Genomic DNA, 17,723 nt, shown 5'->3' with positions numbered 1-17,723 from the left:
TTATTAATGAAACCAATTAATCAGCTGAAAATTGCCAATAATTTAATTACAAATCAATAATTTATTTCATTTGTTCAAGAGAATTAAAATATTTGTTGTTACCAGCCTAAGGACATGCAGTTGTTAATTACAAAATTGTGAAACATGTTCTACAACCGGGACTGCACAGTGGCCTTGCAGCTAGAAGATCTCCAGGTTATGTCCCGGCCTGGGCCTGGGATCTTTATACAGGGAGTTCGCATGTTCTTCCTGTGTGTGTGTGGGTTTTCTCTGAGTACTTCCTCCCACAGTCCAAAAGCATGCTCAGGGTAACTCATAACTCTAAATTGTCCATAGAAGAGCTGCTAAGAAGCCATTTTTGAGGCCTGCAAACATCCAAATACACCTACAATGTGCCAGGGAGCACAAACACTGGACTGCAGATGACTGGAAGAAGGTGCTCTGGACAGATGAGTCCAAGTTTGAGTTCTTCAGTCAGCATTGTCATATTTATATCCACAGATAAGCTGGAGAGAGTTTTGATGCTAGAAGCATTGTACCCACAGTGAAATACAGATTCCATTATGGTATGGGGTTCCATTTGAGGAAACGGCACGAGCAAATCAGTTAAAATGGATGGTATCATGAACAAGAAGGTCTACCACAACATCTTGGCAGATCATGGAATCCCTTCTGGATTGAACCTGATTGGTTGTGAGTTCATATACCAGAGACAATGACCTCAAGCACACTTCAAAGCTGTGCAGAGACTACTTGATCAAGAAAGAGGAATCTGGAGGACTGGAACTGATGGACTGGCCAAGTTAAAGTCCAGACTTGAATTCTATTTAAAAAATTCTGGGATTTATTGAATTCAAAAATAGGTCACACAAGTGTTTCATCCTAAGCAAGTCTCTCGAAACAGCTACAAACTATTTAGAACTGAATAACAAAAGAGACTGAGGAAAAGTACTTGAAAACAACGGCAGCAAGAATGCAAGCTGCCATCAGGGCCAAAAGAGGTCATAAAAAATATTAAGATTTTTGATTAATATATGTGAATAATAAATAACAATGAATCTGTGGAGAATCTATAATAAAGTTGTTCATCTTATTTATTTTTGAAAGAAAAAGGAAACATGGTCAACCTTCAAGCAAAATTATTTAGGATCAAGATCTTTTTCTTTGTTGAAATGTTTCCATAGATACCATAAATATTTAGGGGTACACACATGACATATATAAAAGGATTGTTTGAAGAAATGCAGCAATAATCTTTCGTAGTTTGATGGTATGTTGAAGGCATTTTCTTTAATCTGTACTTTTACAGGTGCCTTTTTTATACCATACCTCATCTTCCTGTTTGCTTGTGGGATCCCAGTCTTCGTCCTGGAGACGGCTCTGGGTCAGTACACCAGTGAGGGAGGCATCACCTCCTGGAGGAAAATCTGTCCACTGTTTGAAGGTGATCTATCTGTTTTCCTGAGAAAAATAATTCAGTGAATGTTGTAAGTGAATCAAACTCATCACTGCCATACACATCATTAAGACGCTTTGTAAAAGCTCAAATGTGGGATCTTCATTGTGTTTTAAATATTTATGTGTTTAAATTGTATAATAGATCATAGTACGAATACGACTGTGGAGCAAAAACTGCTTAAGCACATCGAAGGATAGATTAAGATTAACAAGGACAAAGAACTCAAAACTACTGAACATGTCCTTTCAACAACGTGGGTTTGAAGAGGATTTGCGGACATGTCTTTGCAGTGTGTTAATGTGCATGCGTTATTTTCAGTATGATAGCGGGAATTTGTATTTGCAGGATAATTGTGGCTTTGTGTGTGTCTGTCTGCATATGTCAGTCCAGTAAGAATGCTGTGCAGATGTAGGGTGAAGCACAGAGATTTAATGGCTGTAAAGCTGACAACCCCAGCCAACGTCACGTTTCTCCAGTGCTTTTAGCAGCCAGCTGCCTTCCAATAAATCTGTAATCAGCCATAATCATAACCTACGGAGGATGACAGCTGGCGAAGAGTGGAGTCAGGGTTGCAATTATGTGTTGGAACAATGAAATTTTTATTTCTGTGAATCACTTGAGAAACACGACAGCGACGGCTCCCAATGTGAAGCGAAAAGCATTTTGCAAATTAAATCTAATTTGTGGTGATCTCAGGCTGCTGCTAAAATCTAGTCAAAACAGACACAATACAACTCCAGTGTGCTTGACTAATGTCTCTAACGCTGCTTTGGAGAGTGACCAGCAATTACCTGAAAGAAAAGTTTCAACAGTGCAAAATGTAAAGCTGTGTTAGAGTTCTGTGGAACTAAATCACAAATGCAGTCACATGTACTCAAACGAAGTGCAACTTGATGTCTGAGTTCCAGGTGACTGTTGGGGGCAATAAAGTGATATTTTACGGCTCAGTGCTATATGCATTTCTGTTCCAGGAGTCGGTTATGCCACGCAAGTGATTGTTGCTCTGCTGAACATCTACTATGTCATCGTGTTAGCTTGGGCCATCTTCTATCTGTCCAACTCCTTCACCTGGGATCTGCCCTGGGCATCCTGCAACAACAGCTGGAACACAGGCAAGTCTCTGTGCAAAAAGCTTTGCCTTTGTTTGTCATACTGCACAGGGCACATGTTTAGGCATGAAGAGTTATGTATAACCATGGCATTAAAATAACTGAAACAAAACAGCACCCCATGTGCTTTTTTTTCTAATTTATTTGGCAAATAAGTTGTTTCATACATTGTGGGGACACCTCCTCTGTGATTTTTTTTCATGAAAAGTAACATTAGAACAGAACATTTTCACACTTATTCATGCCACTTGCTGAGCTGAGTACTGCTGCAGTTTTTATTTCCCTGTTGTTGCCTCAGACAATGCTTCTCTTTTTTTTCATTGACAACAAATGAAGTTACATTTGGTTTTTGAGGACATCACATGTTAGCTAGCCGTCTATCTGTGAAATACATTAAACTCAGAGCAAATGGTCTGTATTTATGTAGTGATTGGAAGAATACTATATTGTAGAGTAATTAATGTTTCTCCTTCCAGTTCACCACACAAACAGGTAAGTGTCCAGAATAACCAGGACAGGAGGCGGACAGCTTACAAAATTACAAAAATTTATTACAATATAAACATAATCAATCAAACAGTAAAATTCAGATAATAAATGGGGCTACAGCTACACAGTAGTCAATACAATTGTGCAAAATATGCCAAGGGCAGAGGGCGATTGTGCATTGTGAGTAAAATAGCAACCTATGAACCAAAGAAGGAAGAGGGTAGGGCAAAATGGTAGGTGGGACCGACACACTCACGAAATCCCGTAGGATTTACAACCACTGCAACCGTTTAAGAATCACCAATGATCAAATTTCACACGAAAGGGGTCACCAAATGTAAGGCCCACAACTTCCAACTGGCTATAACTCAGAAATTGCACAATTCCCATAAATATTGCACTTAGCCCACCTAAAACAAATACCAAAAAAAAAGTAAACAAACAACGGCAAAATAAACCCAAGGCCCGTTAAAACTAAATCATGGAGTGAAAGAAAAACAGTGACAGTCACCGCACTTGCAAACAGTCCTTTACATCGTATACTCAATCCTCAGACCAGCAGTGTGCGTAATATCATGATGACTGCCAAATCACAATCCCTGCTCAAAGTTCGCACCGCAGCGTTCTGTACGCAGATGGCTGGAGAGATGCACAGTATTTCCTTAACTTACTCCTGAATTCGCGTCAAATGTTTGGCGTGCTTCATGCATCTGACTGCACTTCCCTGTCTGCGTACCGATAGCGAGGACAGGAAAAGGAGCACCGCTTCTACTCAGCCTCCCAAAGTCTCACCAACCTCGTCATAAACTGTCGCTTGTCTGAGTTCGAGTCAATTGTTTGGCGTGCTTGACGCGTCTAACTGCACTTCCTTATCTGCGTACCAATAGCGTGAGAGAGAGAGAGGGAGCACTGCTTCCGCTAGACCTATAAAGGCTCCCCAGGGTCCTAAACCCATCCCTGTTACATTCACCCCTACTTTGAAAGGTCACCGTCCTGGTGACAACTCAAACCCAAGGCCTAAATACTCTGTCAGGTAACTGGTTTTGAGCCTGGGGCACCTGTACGCTTCCGACAGGGGTCGCAAGGGTATGATTTACAGATTTTGGGAGATGGAAGGGGTTAGTATGCTGCCCAGCTGTGCGTCTTTTAGGCCGTCCCTGCAGTACACTAGGCTTGGCTGTCACCACAACATCTGCACTGTTACTAGGGCTGTCTCTCTGTTCAGGACCAACAACGGAACGTGGGGTGTCGGGACTATGCGATTCTGTCCCCCTCAAGTGCATAGCTGGCTCAGGGGCAGAGTGGGAGGGGGGCTGCACTCGATGCCACTCTTGTTCCATGGTGAGTATGATTCCCTCCGAATCGCTGTCATCGTCGTTCGCAGCATGGCAGTTTGACTGTTGGAGTGAGTCATCCATCAGACCAGGGTCAGGCAGAAATTGGTTTTGTGTTGAAGGCATATTGACACTAGCAGTCGGTACTAGCCTGAGCTCCGATCTATTGAGATTCTTCTCCGAGCCAGTGCCGTCTCGGGGGCATATTTTATACACTCTGCCTTCTTCATCCAAGTTTTTCACCACCTCATAGACAACCGGGTTCCAGGCGTCCTGAATTTTGTGACGCCCTGTGGGGTGACTTCTCCTGTAGACAAGTGTTCCAGGGGTGAGAATGGGACTTCCTGACGGTTGATGATGTCTGTTTCTCCGCTCCGCTGCCTGCTGGAGCTGGTCCTTCACTTGAAGATAGACTGAACTCAAATGCTTTTGATGTTCATCCACCCAGTCCTTTGATGACCTGGGCATGGGTTCCTCCGGTGATCCCCCCAACAAGAAATCCACTGGCAGTTGCGCTTTCTGGCCGAACATAAGTTCATATGGCGAATAACCTGTGGATTGGTGCTCTGTTGTGTTGTAAGGATAGAGCACTTGAGGTAGGTGCTGAGGCCATTTTCTTTTCTTTTCTTGTGGGAGTGTACGCAACAAATCATGCAGCGTTCGATTAAATCTTTCACATTGTCCATTGCCCTCGGGGTGGTACGGTGTAGTCCTACTCTTTTCAATTCCATACAGGTGGCATAGTCGTTTTAACAGGTCCCCTTCAAAACTCTTTCCTTGGTCACTGTGAATGCGTTTGGGTACCCCATAAGTGTAGAACCACTTTTCTGTCAGCACCCGGGCCACCGTACTAGCCCGCTGGTCTGGTGTTGGGTATGCCTGGGCAAATTTTGAGAACGCATCCGTGACCACCAGCACATTCTCCCGCCCATCATCAGCTTTATCCAACAGGGTGAAGTCGATGGCAATAATTTCCAAAGGTTTAGAGGCAGTCAAAACCCCCCTAAATGTACGGATTTTTGGTTGTACTGCTTTGGCCAGCGTACAGCGATTACAGTCTTGGCAGTATCTAGTTATGTCACTTTGCATGAGAGGCCAAAAGCACCTCTGCCTTACAAGACTCGCAGTACGTTCAATGCCTTGGTGACCATGGTCATCATGAAGACTTTTAAGGACTTCTGCCTGCAAGCACTGGGGCAACAGTAGTTGAAATAGAACTTGTCCTTCCCCTGGTGTCTGTAATTGCCGATACAAGACACCATCACATGATTTTAGCCTCGCCCACTGCTGCACCAATTTTTTCACTCCTTTGCAAGCATTGACACTTTCTTGCTTTGTCGGAGGTCTTCCTCTCTTCCAATACTGTAAGAAGGGTCCAATCACTGGGTCTGCGGCCTGTAGAACCAGTAAATCAGCTTTAGGCCGTGATGGAAAAGCGGCTATAGCTTGACAAGTGGCAGCAGCAGCAGGGGCAATTTGCGGCACCTCCTCTGTCTGTTGATGGACCTCCTCTGGTACTTTCAAGCCAGGAAAAAGAGTGACTGTGCTCTGGGACTGTCGTTGGCGGGACAGGGCATCTGCATTACGGTTGGCTGGTCCCGGTCGATACTTGATTTCAAAATCAAAAACTGCCAACTCAGATGCCCACCGTTGTTCCACCGCCCCCAGTTTAGCTGATTGCAAATAACTGAGGGGGTTGTTGTCAGTGAACACCAGGAATTTATTTCCCAATAGATACTCTCGGAACTTCTGTGTCACTGCCCATTTTAGTGCCAGAAATTCCAACTTTCGAGAGCTGTAATTGGACATGTTCCTTTCGGTGGGCCTGAGCCCCCTGCTTGTAAAAGCAATTGGTCGTCGCTTCCCCTCATAGTTCTGGGATAACACAGCCCCCAGTCCAGCCTGACTGGCATCTATCTCAAGGACAAAGGGTTTGGTAAAATCAGCATATCCCAGGACTGGTGCACTCACAAGGAGTCTTTTGAGTGTTTGGAACGCCTTTTCACACTCTTCACTCCAACGGTCGCCCAGGACCCCTTTCCCGAGGGTTTTGCGTTTCTTCTTGGTCCCCCCCAGTTCACCCACCAGCCGGTGGAGTGGGGCTGCATACTTTGCAAAACCCGCCACAAAACGGCGATAGTAAGAGGCGAAACCCAAGAAAGATTGTAGCTCTGTGCACGTGGTTGGTCGCGCCCATTCTGCCACTGCACTGATCTTTGAAGGATCAGTGGCAACACCAGAGGCCGAAATGACATGGCCCAGGTATTTGACCTCAGGTTGAAAGAAGTGGCATTTCTGTAACTTCAGTTTCAGATTGTGTTCCTTAAGCCGGGTCAACACCATGTCAAGGCGCTGCAGGTGCTGGTCAAAGGATGACGAAAAAATGACAATATCGTCCAAGTACAGCAGCAAGGACTGAAAACTTTGATCTCCAAAAATCCGCTCCATCAACCTTTGGAAGGTACTAGGAGCATTGCATAACCCAAACGGCATCCGATTGAACTCAAAGAGTCCAAACGGTGTACAAAAAGCAGTTTTGGCCTTGTCCTTTTCTGCAACGGGTACTTGATTGTACCCGCTGGCGAGGTCCAATGTTGAGAACCACTGGGCACCTGTGAGGGCATCCAGGGACTCCTCAATTCGGGGCAGAGGATAAGCATCCTTCCTTGTCTTGGCATTAAGCAAACGGTAGTCCACGCACAACCTGATCTCCCCATTTTTTTTAAAAACGACAACAATTGGAGAGGAGTATGGGCTACAGCTTGGGCGCACCACACCCCGGTCCAACAGCTCTTGAATGTGGGCTTTGACCTGTTCATACTGTGATGGTGGAAGCCTACGGTACCGCTGCCGCACAGGGGCCTCATCCACTAAAGGGATTTCGTGCTCCACGAGTGTGGTACATCCCAGGTCTCCCTCTCCCTGACTAAAAACAGTGCTATGTTTCTGCAAAAGCTCTACTCCCTGTTTAGCCTCTTCGGGGGAAAGGTTGGGCCAGACCAAACTAGAAAAATCACTGGGTGGGGCACTCTCTGCAGTCACCTGTTGGACCACTGCTAAGGTGTGGTGATCATCCATCTCCTCAATGAGGACCGAGCTTTCTGATTGTAGTGGGTCAACCACGTGCAGCTCACCCAGCTGTGTATGGGGCTGTAGCCAAACGTCTTCCGTGCCCACGTTGACAACGGGGATTTCAACACTGCCTTGATGGACCGAAAGAAGAGCTGAGGATACAAGAATACCAGCAGGAAGATGGTTCCCTGTTGTAGGGGGCTCAAGAAGCACTGCTGGAAGAGTGATAGTGGCCGCAGATGGACAAGACATACGAATCCACCTCAAAGAACCTGCAGGCACACGAACCGCTCGACCATGGACCTTGGCTATACCCAGGTACCCTTGTGCGTTCGCAGTTTCAATACGTTGACACTTGACAAGTGTTTCTTTCCACTCCCTACCAGCAGCTTGAAGAACAGGGGAGTGCAGCAGACTGGGGCCAAACTGTTCGAAAAGCAACTTGTAACAGCGGTGAATGATGTTCATTCCAAGAAGGCCAGGCACCGCCGTCTGCTGCTGTTCGGGGAGCTCATCTTGGGGGTCCTCTACAACTAGCACCCCCATTCGTGTCAGGGTCTTACCTAAAACAACAACATCAAGCTCCATGTATCCCTTGTAGGGGATTTTCAGTCCATTAGCGGCCTTCAGACGTAACCAGTGACATTTTTTCAGCAGTCCGACACCCTGAGGTTTAAAATGTTGATCAAAGAAACTTTCTCTAATTGTGGTGACCATTGACCCAGTATCCAAAAGACAGGGTACCATAACACCCCCCATGCTAATTTCAACCTTTGGGCAATTTCCAATGAGTCGAGAGAGGTCTTCCATTTGGCCTTCAGGTGAGCCCACAAAACCCTCTTCCAACGCCTGGCTCTCGGCATCAGAGGGCTCTAGTTTCCCGATGACTGAGAATCAGGGCCCTCTCCCACTACTTGGCTATGCACCCCAACTTCAAGGCTAGACCTCACACGGTCTTTGGGAGCTGGTACATTTACTCGACAAAACCTAGCTATATGGCCTGCCCTATTACAGCGGTGACAAATCGGCTTGCCGTCTGCCTGAAAGCGAAAACGCTTAGTTGAGCTGGGAGCATCATCAATCTGAGTGGGCTGCGAGACCTGGGCAGTGACATGTTTCATAATAGTATCTAATTGGGCTTGCTGTTTACGTAAACACTCTTTTATCTCTGCAATCTCATTGCTAGGCCTAGCAGTGGCTGCATTTGTGCTTGCCTCAAAACCATCCACTGCCTGAGAATATGTATCACAGGAGTATGCACGAGGTTTAACTCTACCCCCCCGTCTACTGGCTTCTGCCCACCTGAGAGCTATACCCCGAAGGTCCACAAAAGAAATAGTCGATTCTTGGATAACACGTTGTTTCAGCTCTCTACGTAACATATCATCGAGCACATGTTCTATGAACTGGTCACGCAACAGCACGTCAGAGTTTGGGATACCCGCAGGTGTCTTTTGTATTACCACATCCATTAATAACTTAAGAGCATGTGAATAGTCACGCAAGGACTCCCCCTCTCTCTGTGTACGTTGAAAAAACTGTAACTGTGCTGCTACGTATGACTGAGAACAACTGTAATTTTCAATTAAGATAGCAAAGATTTTTTCTGGGGTATCTCTGTTGGCAGTATGGTGAAAATTTATTTCAGACTTGGCCCCTGCCTCTAGGTGGTCAGTAATAAATAACAACTGTTCAGCTATTGACATATGCCTAACCTCCAGACATCTGCGTACCTCTTCAATCCATTGTTCAACTGTTAACAGATCAACTGACAGTTTTCCAGTGAACTTGGAGCATTTACGTTCTCTAGGTACATAAAGATACCGAAAGTTTGTAGCCTCCTGTGTCAACTGGTTTACTGGAGCCACACTAGGAGGGGCAGTAGATGGACCCGGCATTGAATCAGGTACCTGTGATTGTTCACGCAGCTGTTCTCTCAATTGTTCGTTGGTAGCTTTAAGCTGACGCAGCTCCTCCATAACAGCCTGCAGATCCTCCATGCTCTCACTGGACAGAGTCGACTATGTGGAGAAGGTGGTTGGAATGGCCGGTGGTTCCCCCGTCACCGAAGACCTGTCACTGTTTTTCTCTCACTCCACCCTACCCAATCAAATGGGCCAACAAAACTAACAAAAATCAAACAAAAATCCAGCCTCCAAATCCTGCTGACAACGCCAATTGTAGTGATTGGAAGAATACTATATTGTAGAGTAATTAATGTTTCTCCTTCCAGTTCACCACACAAACAGGTAAGTGTCCAGAATAACCAGGACAGGAGGCGGACAGCTTACAAAATTACAAAAATTTATTACAATATAAACATAATCAATCAAACAGTAAAATTCAGATAATAAATGGGGCTACAGCTACACAGTAGTCAATACAATTGTGCAAAATATGCCAAGGGCAGAGGGCGATTGTGCATTGTGAGTAAAATAGCAACCTATGAACCAAAGAAGGAAGAGGGTAGGGCAAAATGGTAGGTGGGACCGACACACTCACGAAATCCCGTAGGATTTACAACCACTGCAACCGTTTAAGAATCACCAATGATCAAATTTCACACGAAAGGGGTCACCAAATGTAAGGCCCACAACTTCCAACTGGCTATAACTCAGAAATTGCACAATTCCCATAAATATTGCACTTAGCCCACCTAAAACAAATACCAAAAAAAAAGTAAACAAACAACGGCAAAATAAACCCAAGGCCCGTTAAAACTAAATCATGGAGTGAAAGAAAAACAGTGACAGTCACCGCACTTGCAAACAGTCCTTTACATCGTATACTCAATCCTCAGACCAGCAGTGTGCGTAATATCATGATGACTGCCAAATCACAATCCCTGCTCAAAGTTCGCACCGCAGCGTTCTGTACGCAGATGGCTGGAGAGATGCACAGTATTTCCTTAACTTACTCCTGAATTCGCGTCAAATGTTTGGCGTGCTTCATGCATCTGACTGCACTTCCCTGTCTGCGTACCGATAGCGAGGACAGGAAAAGGAGCACCGCTTCTACTCAGCCTCCCAAAGTCTCACCAACCTCGTCATAAACTGTCGCTTGTCTGAGTTCGAGTCAATTGTTTGGCGTGCTTGACGCGTCTAACTGCACTTCCTTATCTGCGTACCAATAGCGTGAGAGAGAGAGAGGGAGCACTGCTTCCGCTAGACCTTTAAAGGCTCCCCAGGGTCCTAAACCCATCCCTGTTATATTTATATAGTGCTTTACTATACCTGAAAGACACCCAAAGCGCTTTACATTCACCCATTCACACACTGATGGCGGAAACTGCCATGCAAGGCGCTAACCACGACCCATCAGGAGCAATTAGGGGTTCGGTGTCTTGCTTAGAGACATCTTGACACGAGCTCTCTGGGCCAAGGATCAAACCAGCAACCCTCTGGTTGCAAGACGGCCACTCTACCCACTGAGCCATGCCGCCCCAACCCAGAGCAAGCACGATATTAGCTGGGTCTCCTGGCATATCAAGATCTGAGTAAACATTTTCAGTCACACTGAAGTGCAGCATCAGTAAAGTGTCTTTTTAAAATGTACTCTTTGTTTGATTGATTGCCATGGAATTTTGTTGTGAGGTTGACATTTTGTAAAATCTTAGAAAGTGATCATCATGCCTGCTAAATAGCAGCATGTTAGCATTATTTCTATGAACATATTAGCATGTAGTCTGCGTGTTCCCAATCTATAGACTTCCAGTGCTACAAATATCAGTATGTAAAGTCTTCTGGTGTTTTCCTGTCATTATTTCATTGGATTATCGTTTGGTTTTAGTTTCAAGGAGTGAATGTTTCTGCACCGCTTCACTCCTCAGCCTCAGTGGTGGCATTGTTTCTCTTTCCTGCATGCAACTTGGAAACCTCAGAGAAAGCTTGGATTTCTTCACTGGATTGAATGTCCTTTTGTCTATCCTTCATTCAAGATTCCTGTATGGCATTTCAGAGAGGGAATAGCTCCATCAATCACCATGAGAATGCCACCTCTCCTGTCATTGAGTTCTGGGAGTAAGTGCCTTTTTGTTGGCCATGTCCTTAGATGGCCTCTGATGCACACAAATCCAACAAATATCCATCTTAATAAGTGACAGAATATGGGTTCCTAAATCATACCAGATCTTTTTCTCTTTTTTTTGGCCTATTGTAAAGATGTGTAACTGCAAGGGGATAGATGCAACTCTAGAGTTTATTCAAGAGTTGTTGTTTTGGTGGGTGAATTTTAACCCCGAGCTTCTTAGCTCTTGAGATCATTTATAAAAATGCTGTTTTGGGAACAGTGATGCTTTTCTAATGGTTGTCCTCTGCATGTGTATGTAATCCAGGCGCAGAGTGCTGAGACTATCCTCAGGTATTGACCACATTGGCTCTCTGAACTGGGATCTGGTTATCTGTCTAGCTGTTGCATGGGCAATCTGCTACTTCTGCATCTGGAAAGGAGTCAAATCCACTGGCAAGGTGAAACCATACCTCTCGGAGAAAAATTCATTACTAGAACAGAACTTTGTAGTTTGGAATAAAGATTGCAAGAGGTTAACATAATCTGTGCCAAGTGAATTGGCAAATATCAGCATGTACCGAACTTAAAAACCTCAACTAAAAATCTAAAGCACTAAGTACAACCAAAAAAATGATCTTTTCAAAATTTGTATATGGCATCTAGTCGGAGGTTTAACACACGAAATAATTCACAGACACCAAAAAAAAAAGCACAAAATTTGAACTTCTGAAAGGGAAGAACTGTCATTAAAGATACATTCTGGGTGATGAAGTGATGTTTTATTTCCCTGCAGGTGGTTTACTTCACAGCCACCTTCCCTTACGTCATGCTACTGATCCTCCTGATCAGAGGAGTCACCCTGCCAGGAGCCTCCAGGGGAATCTACTTCTACCTTTACCCCGACTTGGGAAGGCTGTCTGACCCACAAGTAGGTTGAAAATGCTCTCAAATATGTGTTTGTGTTGAGCAGAAATGCAAAATTTAATGCAGAATCAACCTGGGGGTGAAAAAAAATGATTGCTTTATGGTTAGCATCTTTTTAATTCTTAGTTAAGCCTTAATTCTGGCAAAATAGGTACAAACTGATGCAGTGCTGCCTCGTGATATCTGTTTATCTTTTATTTGGGAAATAAATTACCTGATAGAATCTTCTAGCTTAAGTCAGTATACAACAAATAAGGCTAACACATATTCTCTATTACCCATGCTGGTATCTTTGTGCTCATCAAAAAGAGCAAACTCTGGCAGCAGAGAGATATAAAGCAACACAGCTGACCTTAAAGGTATGGTTAAATTAGCATCATGTAGAGAAAGTTGCTGTAAAAAGACTGGATTGCTGTTGGTTTAGTATAATTTCGGCAGTTTACTATTTTTCCTTCTAGAACAATGCAACATATTTCACAACATTTGATCACCATCGCCTAGCATGCTTGAAAGTGTTGTTTTACAGCTTGTCTGAGGGTGATTGCTTAGAAAAGTGGCACTGTACAGTGTGAGCTCTTCTGATCAACAGCCTCTTTGATAGAAGTGTGGTTGAAAAGTAGTTGGACATGGTTAGAGAAAGATTGTGGTTTTCTGGCCTGCAATCTTACTGCTTTGTTTACTGCTACTGTGCTGACAGTGTTACTGGTCACACTGTACTCGATCCCCTGCTCTATGACCACTAAGCTCTGAAAACCCACTATATCCTATTATATCCAGCAGCAGACAGACACAACTGAGGGCTCACTGGTGGAGCATTTAACAGCTAAGGTGTTAGTAGAAACCAAAAAAGGGGATGATGCTCCAATATCTGATAAATGGATAAACATCAAGTTCATCATATGAGCATAAGTGGTGAAAATAATGTTAGTATTGCTTAACTCTACTGTCTCGAAAAAAGAAAAACACATCAGGTGTGAATGCTGGCACATTACTTCTTGCTTTTGCACAAGCATAACAGGCTGCTTATAGCAGTTTTAAACACAAGACAGTGGACTGGGAATAGTAGTGACGACAGAGACCTTTACAATTTCCTCTACTCCTGCGATCAGACCGCAACCAGCATGAAAATCCAACAGAGCCCCCTTCCCTTCATTCTCTCCCAGGCCTCAGGGGAGGAATGCAAAACCCCGAGTGTGCAGGCCAAGACAAGCTAGGCTGGTAGAGTTGATGCCTTGGGAATACCTGTCTTTGTGCAATGTTGTGTCCAGAGCTTGTGCTGTTGTTGGACCCCTTGTCAATCAGATCCTCAGTCCTGGCTGCCAGCTATCTAAAACATGCCCCAGTGCTCCGGGAGCACTTTAGCAGGACTGCAAGAAGACAGAGGAGCCTAATTTGAATTTTGAAGTGTGACTGAGTATTCAGAGAGCTCTGAACTTTAGGCCTTAGAGGTGGAGATGGACAATCAGCTTTTCCGGGGCGCTGATGTGAGGGTGGTCGAGGTGGGAAGCTGAGCTGTGGGGTCAGGAGATTTTGGATTGTGATACGTAGATGCATTCTGTTGGTCAATATGAAGGGCACTTGAGATGCTGTGTTCAAATCAAGCTCACAGTGGACATCACTGGATTCACAATCATTCTTTCTGAGTGAAAAAACAAAAGCAACAAAGAAACCTGATTATACCATACATTTGTTATCACGGCCACCTGATTGTTTGCTTGAACCCCAAATTATTCTCTATTTGGGAGCTGATTTAATTCATAACACACTGACAGCTCAGTTTTAAAGGCAAACTGGTTAAAAAAAAAATACTGTGAGTGTTGTGACTGTGAGTTGGAACCAGCCTGTATGAAAAAATGCACAGATGTTCCCCCAAAAGACACATTTTTAACATTTAAAGTAAAAAACTAAAAGATTTTAACTCTGCTTGAACCATTTTAAATGCATTCATTCACTTTGACTGTCCTGTTCTGTTTCATCCTAAGGTATGGATGGATGCTGGGACTCAGATCTTCTTCTCCTATGCCATCTGCTTGGGCTGCCTCATCGCTCTCGGGAGCTACAACAAATATAACAACAACTGCTACAGGTGAGGACTGAGATGAGTTGGTATTTTATATATAATTTATAATTGGTGACTCAAATCTGTAGTCCAGATAATATTTGATGCTATTATCAACCTTTTACCACATGCAGCTCCTAATCCTTCTGTTCTCTGTCCGTGTTGTTTCCAGGGATTGTCTGTCCCTCTGTTTCCTGAACAGTGGGACCAGTTTTATCGCAGGTTTTGCCATCTTCTCCATCCTGGGCTTCATGTCTTATGAACAAAATGTGCCCATCTCAGAAGTAGCTGAATCTGGTTTGTACTTTAGTTGTTTATGAAAACAAAAACTAGATTTTCTTCGGGGATGATATATATAAATATGTGCAAAGGAGCTTCTGTATCAGCCGATTTACTTAAAGTTAGAGTCAGCGGTTCTAATCTAAAAGATTTTTTGTCAAATTCAGCAAATATCTCCTCATGGCTCAGTAGCTGTCTGATCTGTGTACGCTGGAAAAAAATCCAGAGCTCGCACAGCCTGGCTCTATAAATGGGAAACAAAATGCCTCAGACTAATCCACATAACACTATTTCAGCGTGCCCTCTGCACATTCGTGGTCAGGGGGAAAGGGAGGAGGATTGGAGATGAGGGAAAAGAGGGATGATAAACCTGGCACATAGAAACTATCTGATAATACTCACCAGCTATTAACATCAACAATCTTTCTCTATCTGGTCCAAATGTGTATGACTGAATTAACCCGATATTACAACTTGGCATTGTCTCGTCAGTGTTTGAGCAGAGTGGTAGGTGAGCTGGTGTGCTCTAGCTGCAGCGAGTGGGGAGGACTGAGTAAAGAGAAAGGCACAGTCTTCATAGATCTGCACATTCTAGTGGAAGCTACAGTGTAGAGTTACATTTAAGTCATTTAAAAGCAGGAAATGGGTATTTTCATGGAAGAGCTTATTTGAATTTTGATATACAGAGATGTTTTTAGGGGATGAATCGATGACCAGAGCAGTGCTTGGGCACAGTTTAACAGCTGTTTTGATTGAAATGTAAAGATATTAATGAACTAATGTACTGGTTTAAGGAAAACCAGCAGAATTTTGAAATTTTATGAGCGAGTGTTTCGAGATATTATGAGAATTCCTGCTAGATTTAGAAGCATGACTAAGGATTCTAACTTGAACTGGATGCCTATGTATTCCAGGTCCAGGCTTGGCTTTCATAGCTTATCCTCGGGCTGTGTCCATGATGCCCTTTTCCCCTCTGTGGGCCTGTTGCTTCTTCATTATGATTGTCTTCCTGGGACTGGACAGTCAGGTGAGGCTAACACAAAAACCACAAACCACATTCACAAATAGGCGATTCAAACATTCGTCTTATAGACATATTTTCTACTATATTAGAGAGAGAATGAGCACAGTTCGCATCATGTTTCTTGTTGTTTGGTACCTGTCATTAAATCAGTCTTCAATACACATGACTATATTTTTTCTTGTGTCTGTCCTGGTTAGTTTGTGTGCGTGGAGAGCCTGGTGACAGCCATGGTGGACATGTATCCCTCCACTTTCCGCCGCAAAAACCGCAGGGAGCTCTTTATCCTGGCTATAGCTGTAGTATCCTTCCTCATGGGGTTCATCATGCTGACAGAGGTTAGTCTCACTGGTCTCACTTTCTAATGTTTGCACAGAACAAGATGACACAATAGGCAATAAGCGTAATCCATTCAAAAACTTTCCTTTCAGTGTAATTTTAAACAAGCACATTACGAGTTCCTGACATTAAAGTGGCGAAATTGCTCATCAGTGTGAAACTGCAATGATGTGAAGATGTTCTCGTGTGTGATATTCTAGCCAGGCTGATGACAAAGGATTTCATTTACAACGGAACTGCCTGGTTCTATCTACTTCAACTTCGCCTAAGCAGCCTTCTGTCCATACAAACAGCAGATTCTCCTAAAATTCCTTCATGTCCAGTCGCTTGGCACAAATCCTATTCAGACACAGCCAACTGTGAGAAACCTTTTTCATCAAAATGTTTGCAGTGTAGCACTTTGTACTCTTCAAAAGGCTTGAAAACAATGCGACGTCTCAGCTTCAAAAGATTTTTCTTTTAAATGGCAGTATATATGTTCTGTTTGTTCTGTTGTAAATGGCTGTGAACTCTTACCTGTCTGTGCCCACAGGGAGGCATGTACGTCTTCCAGCTCTTTGACTACTACGCAGCCAGCGGGATGTGTCTGCTTTTTGTGGCTGTATTTGAGACAGTTTGCATTGCCTGGGTTTATGGTGAGTTCATTTGTAAGATTGTGAGCCTTTTTCTATTTGGCTTCATTCTCACTGCTCATACAGCCACTTGCTGACTGAAGGTGCATTTAAAGTTTAATTGGACCAAATGCATTCCAGGAACTCATCTAGTTAAGCTAAATATCACAGTAACATAACTTAGGCACCCAGATGTAAGTTGTTTCTTTCATCGGGGTTATTAGCATGTTTTTCTTTACATCTGCTGTTTAAACAGCGTGAATCTTGACACAGATGATCGTTAGACACTCATGGAAGTCTCCACTGTTTCCATGGTCTCTCATCACAGGTGCTGATCGTTTCTATGACAACATAGAGGATATGATTGGATATCGCCCCAGTCCTGTCATCAAATACTGCTGGCTTTTCTTCACCCCTGCAACATGCCTCGTGGGTTCTACATTTCCTTTTTCAAATGTTTTTTATGCATAACTGTACAAACCTCTTCTGTAAGAGGAGCTCCCTCTACTGGCCAACATTGAAAATATATTTCAATCTGCCAGTTGCCACAGATGATCAAATGAAGCCTTTCTTTAAAAAAAAAAAAATCTTAAAAATACAATAATAATTAAGGTTAAGTTGAACTAACATCTATTTAGTTATAGTATTTACTAGTATTTCAAATACTTGATATGTAATATCATAACTATTCGTCCATACAAAAACATGCGATGTCCTTCATCTCTTATTTAGGGAACCTTTGCCTTCGCCTTGATCAAGTACTCACCGCTGAAGTACAACAATGAATATGTGTACCCATGGTGGGGGAATGGGATTGGCTGGATCCTGGCCCTGTCCTCCATGCTTTGTATCCCCTTGTGGGTGGCAGCGAAACTGTACTACACTTCAGGAACATTGAGAGAAGTAAGCCCATGAAGTTTCCTTTAGAATACCAATGAAAAACTGCCATTTCAGAAGAATGAACCAGGGGGAAAAGGGAGTTCAGAAGAAGGGAAATAGTTGTGTTGAAACTGATCGAT

The 17,723-nt window shown here is 43.7% G+C and overlaps 1 protein-coding gene across 2 annotated transcripts in view; it reads left to right on the top strand.

The window, feature by feature from the left end:
- The window catches only part of slc6a13 (solute carrier family 6 member 13), a 42,052-nt gene that overhangs the window by 5,067 nt on the left and 19,262 nt on the right, over positions 1 to 17,723 (top strand). For both annotated transcript variants that reach the window (XR_007944100.1, XM_022206521.2), the window contains exons 3-14: positions 1,310 to 1,444; positions 2,431 to 2,571; positions 11,401 to 11,482; positions 11,797 to 11,929; positions 12,265 to 12,399; positions 14,378 to 14,481; positions 14,627 to 14,751; positions 15,648 to 15,760; positions 15,955 to 16,092; positions 16,626 to 16,728; positions 17,033 to 17,133; positions 17,437 to 17,607. Coding sequence is in view for 1 of the 2 variants with exons in the window: in XM_022206521.2 (XP_022062213.2) it covers positions 1,310 to 1,444; positions 2,431 to 2,571; positions 11,401 to 11,482; positions 11,797 to 11,929; positions 12,265 to 12,399; positions 14,378 to 14,481; positions 14,627 to 14,751; positions 15,648 to 15,760; positions 15,955 to 16,092; positions 16,626 to 16,728; positions 17,033 to 17,133; positions 17,437 to 17,607 (1,481 nt within the window). In the remaining variant the exon portion in view is untranslated. The remainder of the gene's footprint in view (positions 1 to 1,309; positions 1,445 to 2,430; positions 2,572 to 11,400; positions 11,483 to 11,796; positions 11,930 to 12,264; positions 12,400 to 14,377; positions 14,482 to 14,626; positions 14,752 to 15,647; positions 15,761 to 15,954; positions 16,093 to 16,625; positions 16,729 to 17,032; positions 17,134 to 17,436; positions 17,608 to 17,723) is intronic.

The sequence above is a fragment of the Acanthochromis polyacanthus genome, chromosome 8 (genome assembly GCF_021347895.1).
Source record: "Acanthochromis polyacanthus isolate Apoly-LR-REF ecotype Palm Island chromosome 8, KAUST_Apoly_ChrSc, whole genome shotgun sequence".
Classification (NCBI taxonomy): domain Eukaryota; kingdom Metazoa; phylum Chordata; class Actinopteri; family Pomacentridae; genus Acanthochromis; species Acanthochromis polyacanthus.
This window is presented reverse-complemented; position numbering and strand designations above follow the sequence as displayed.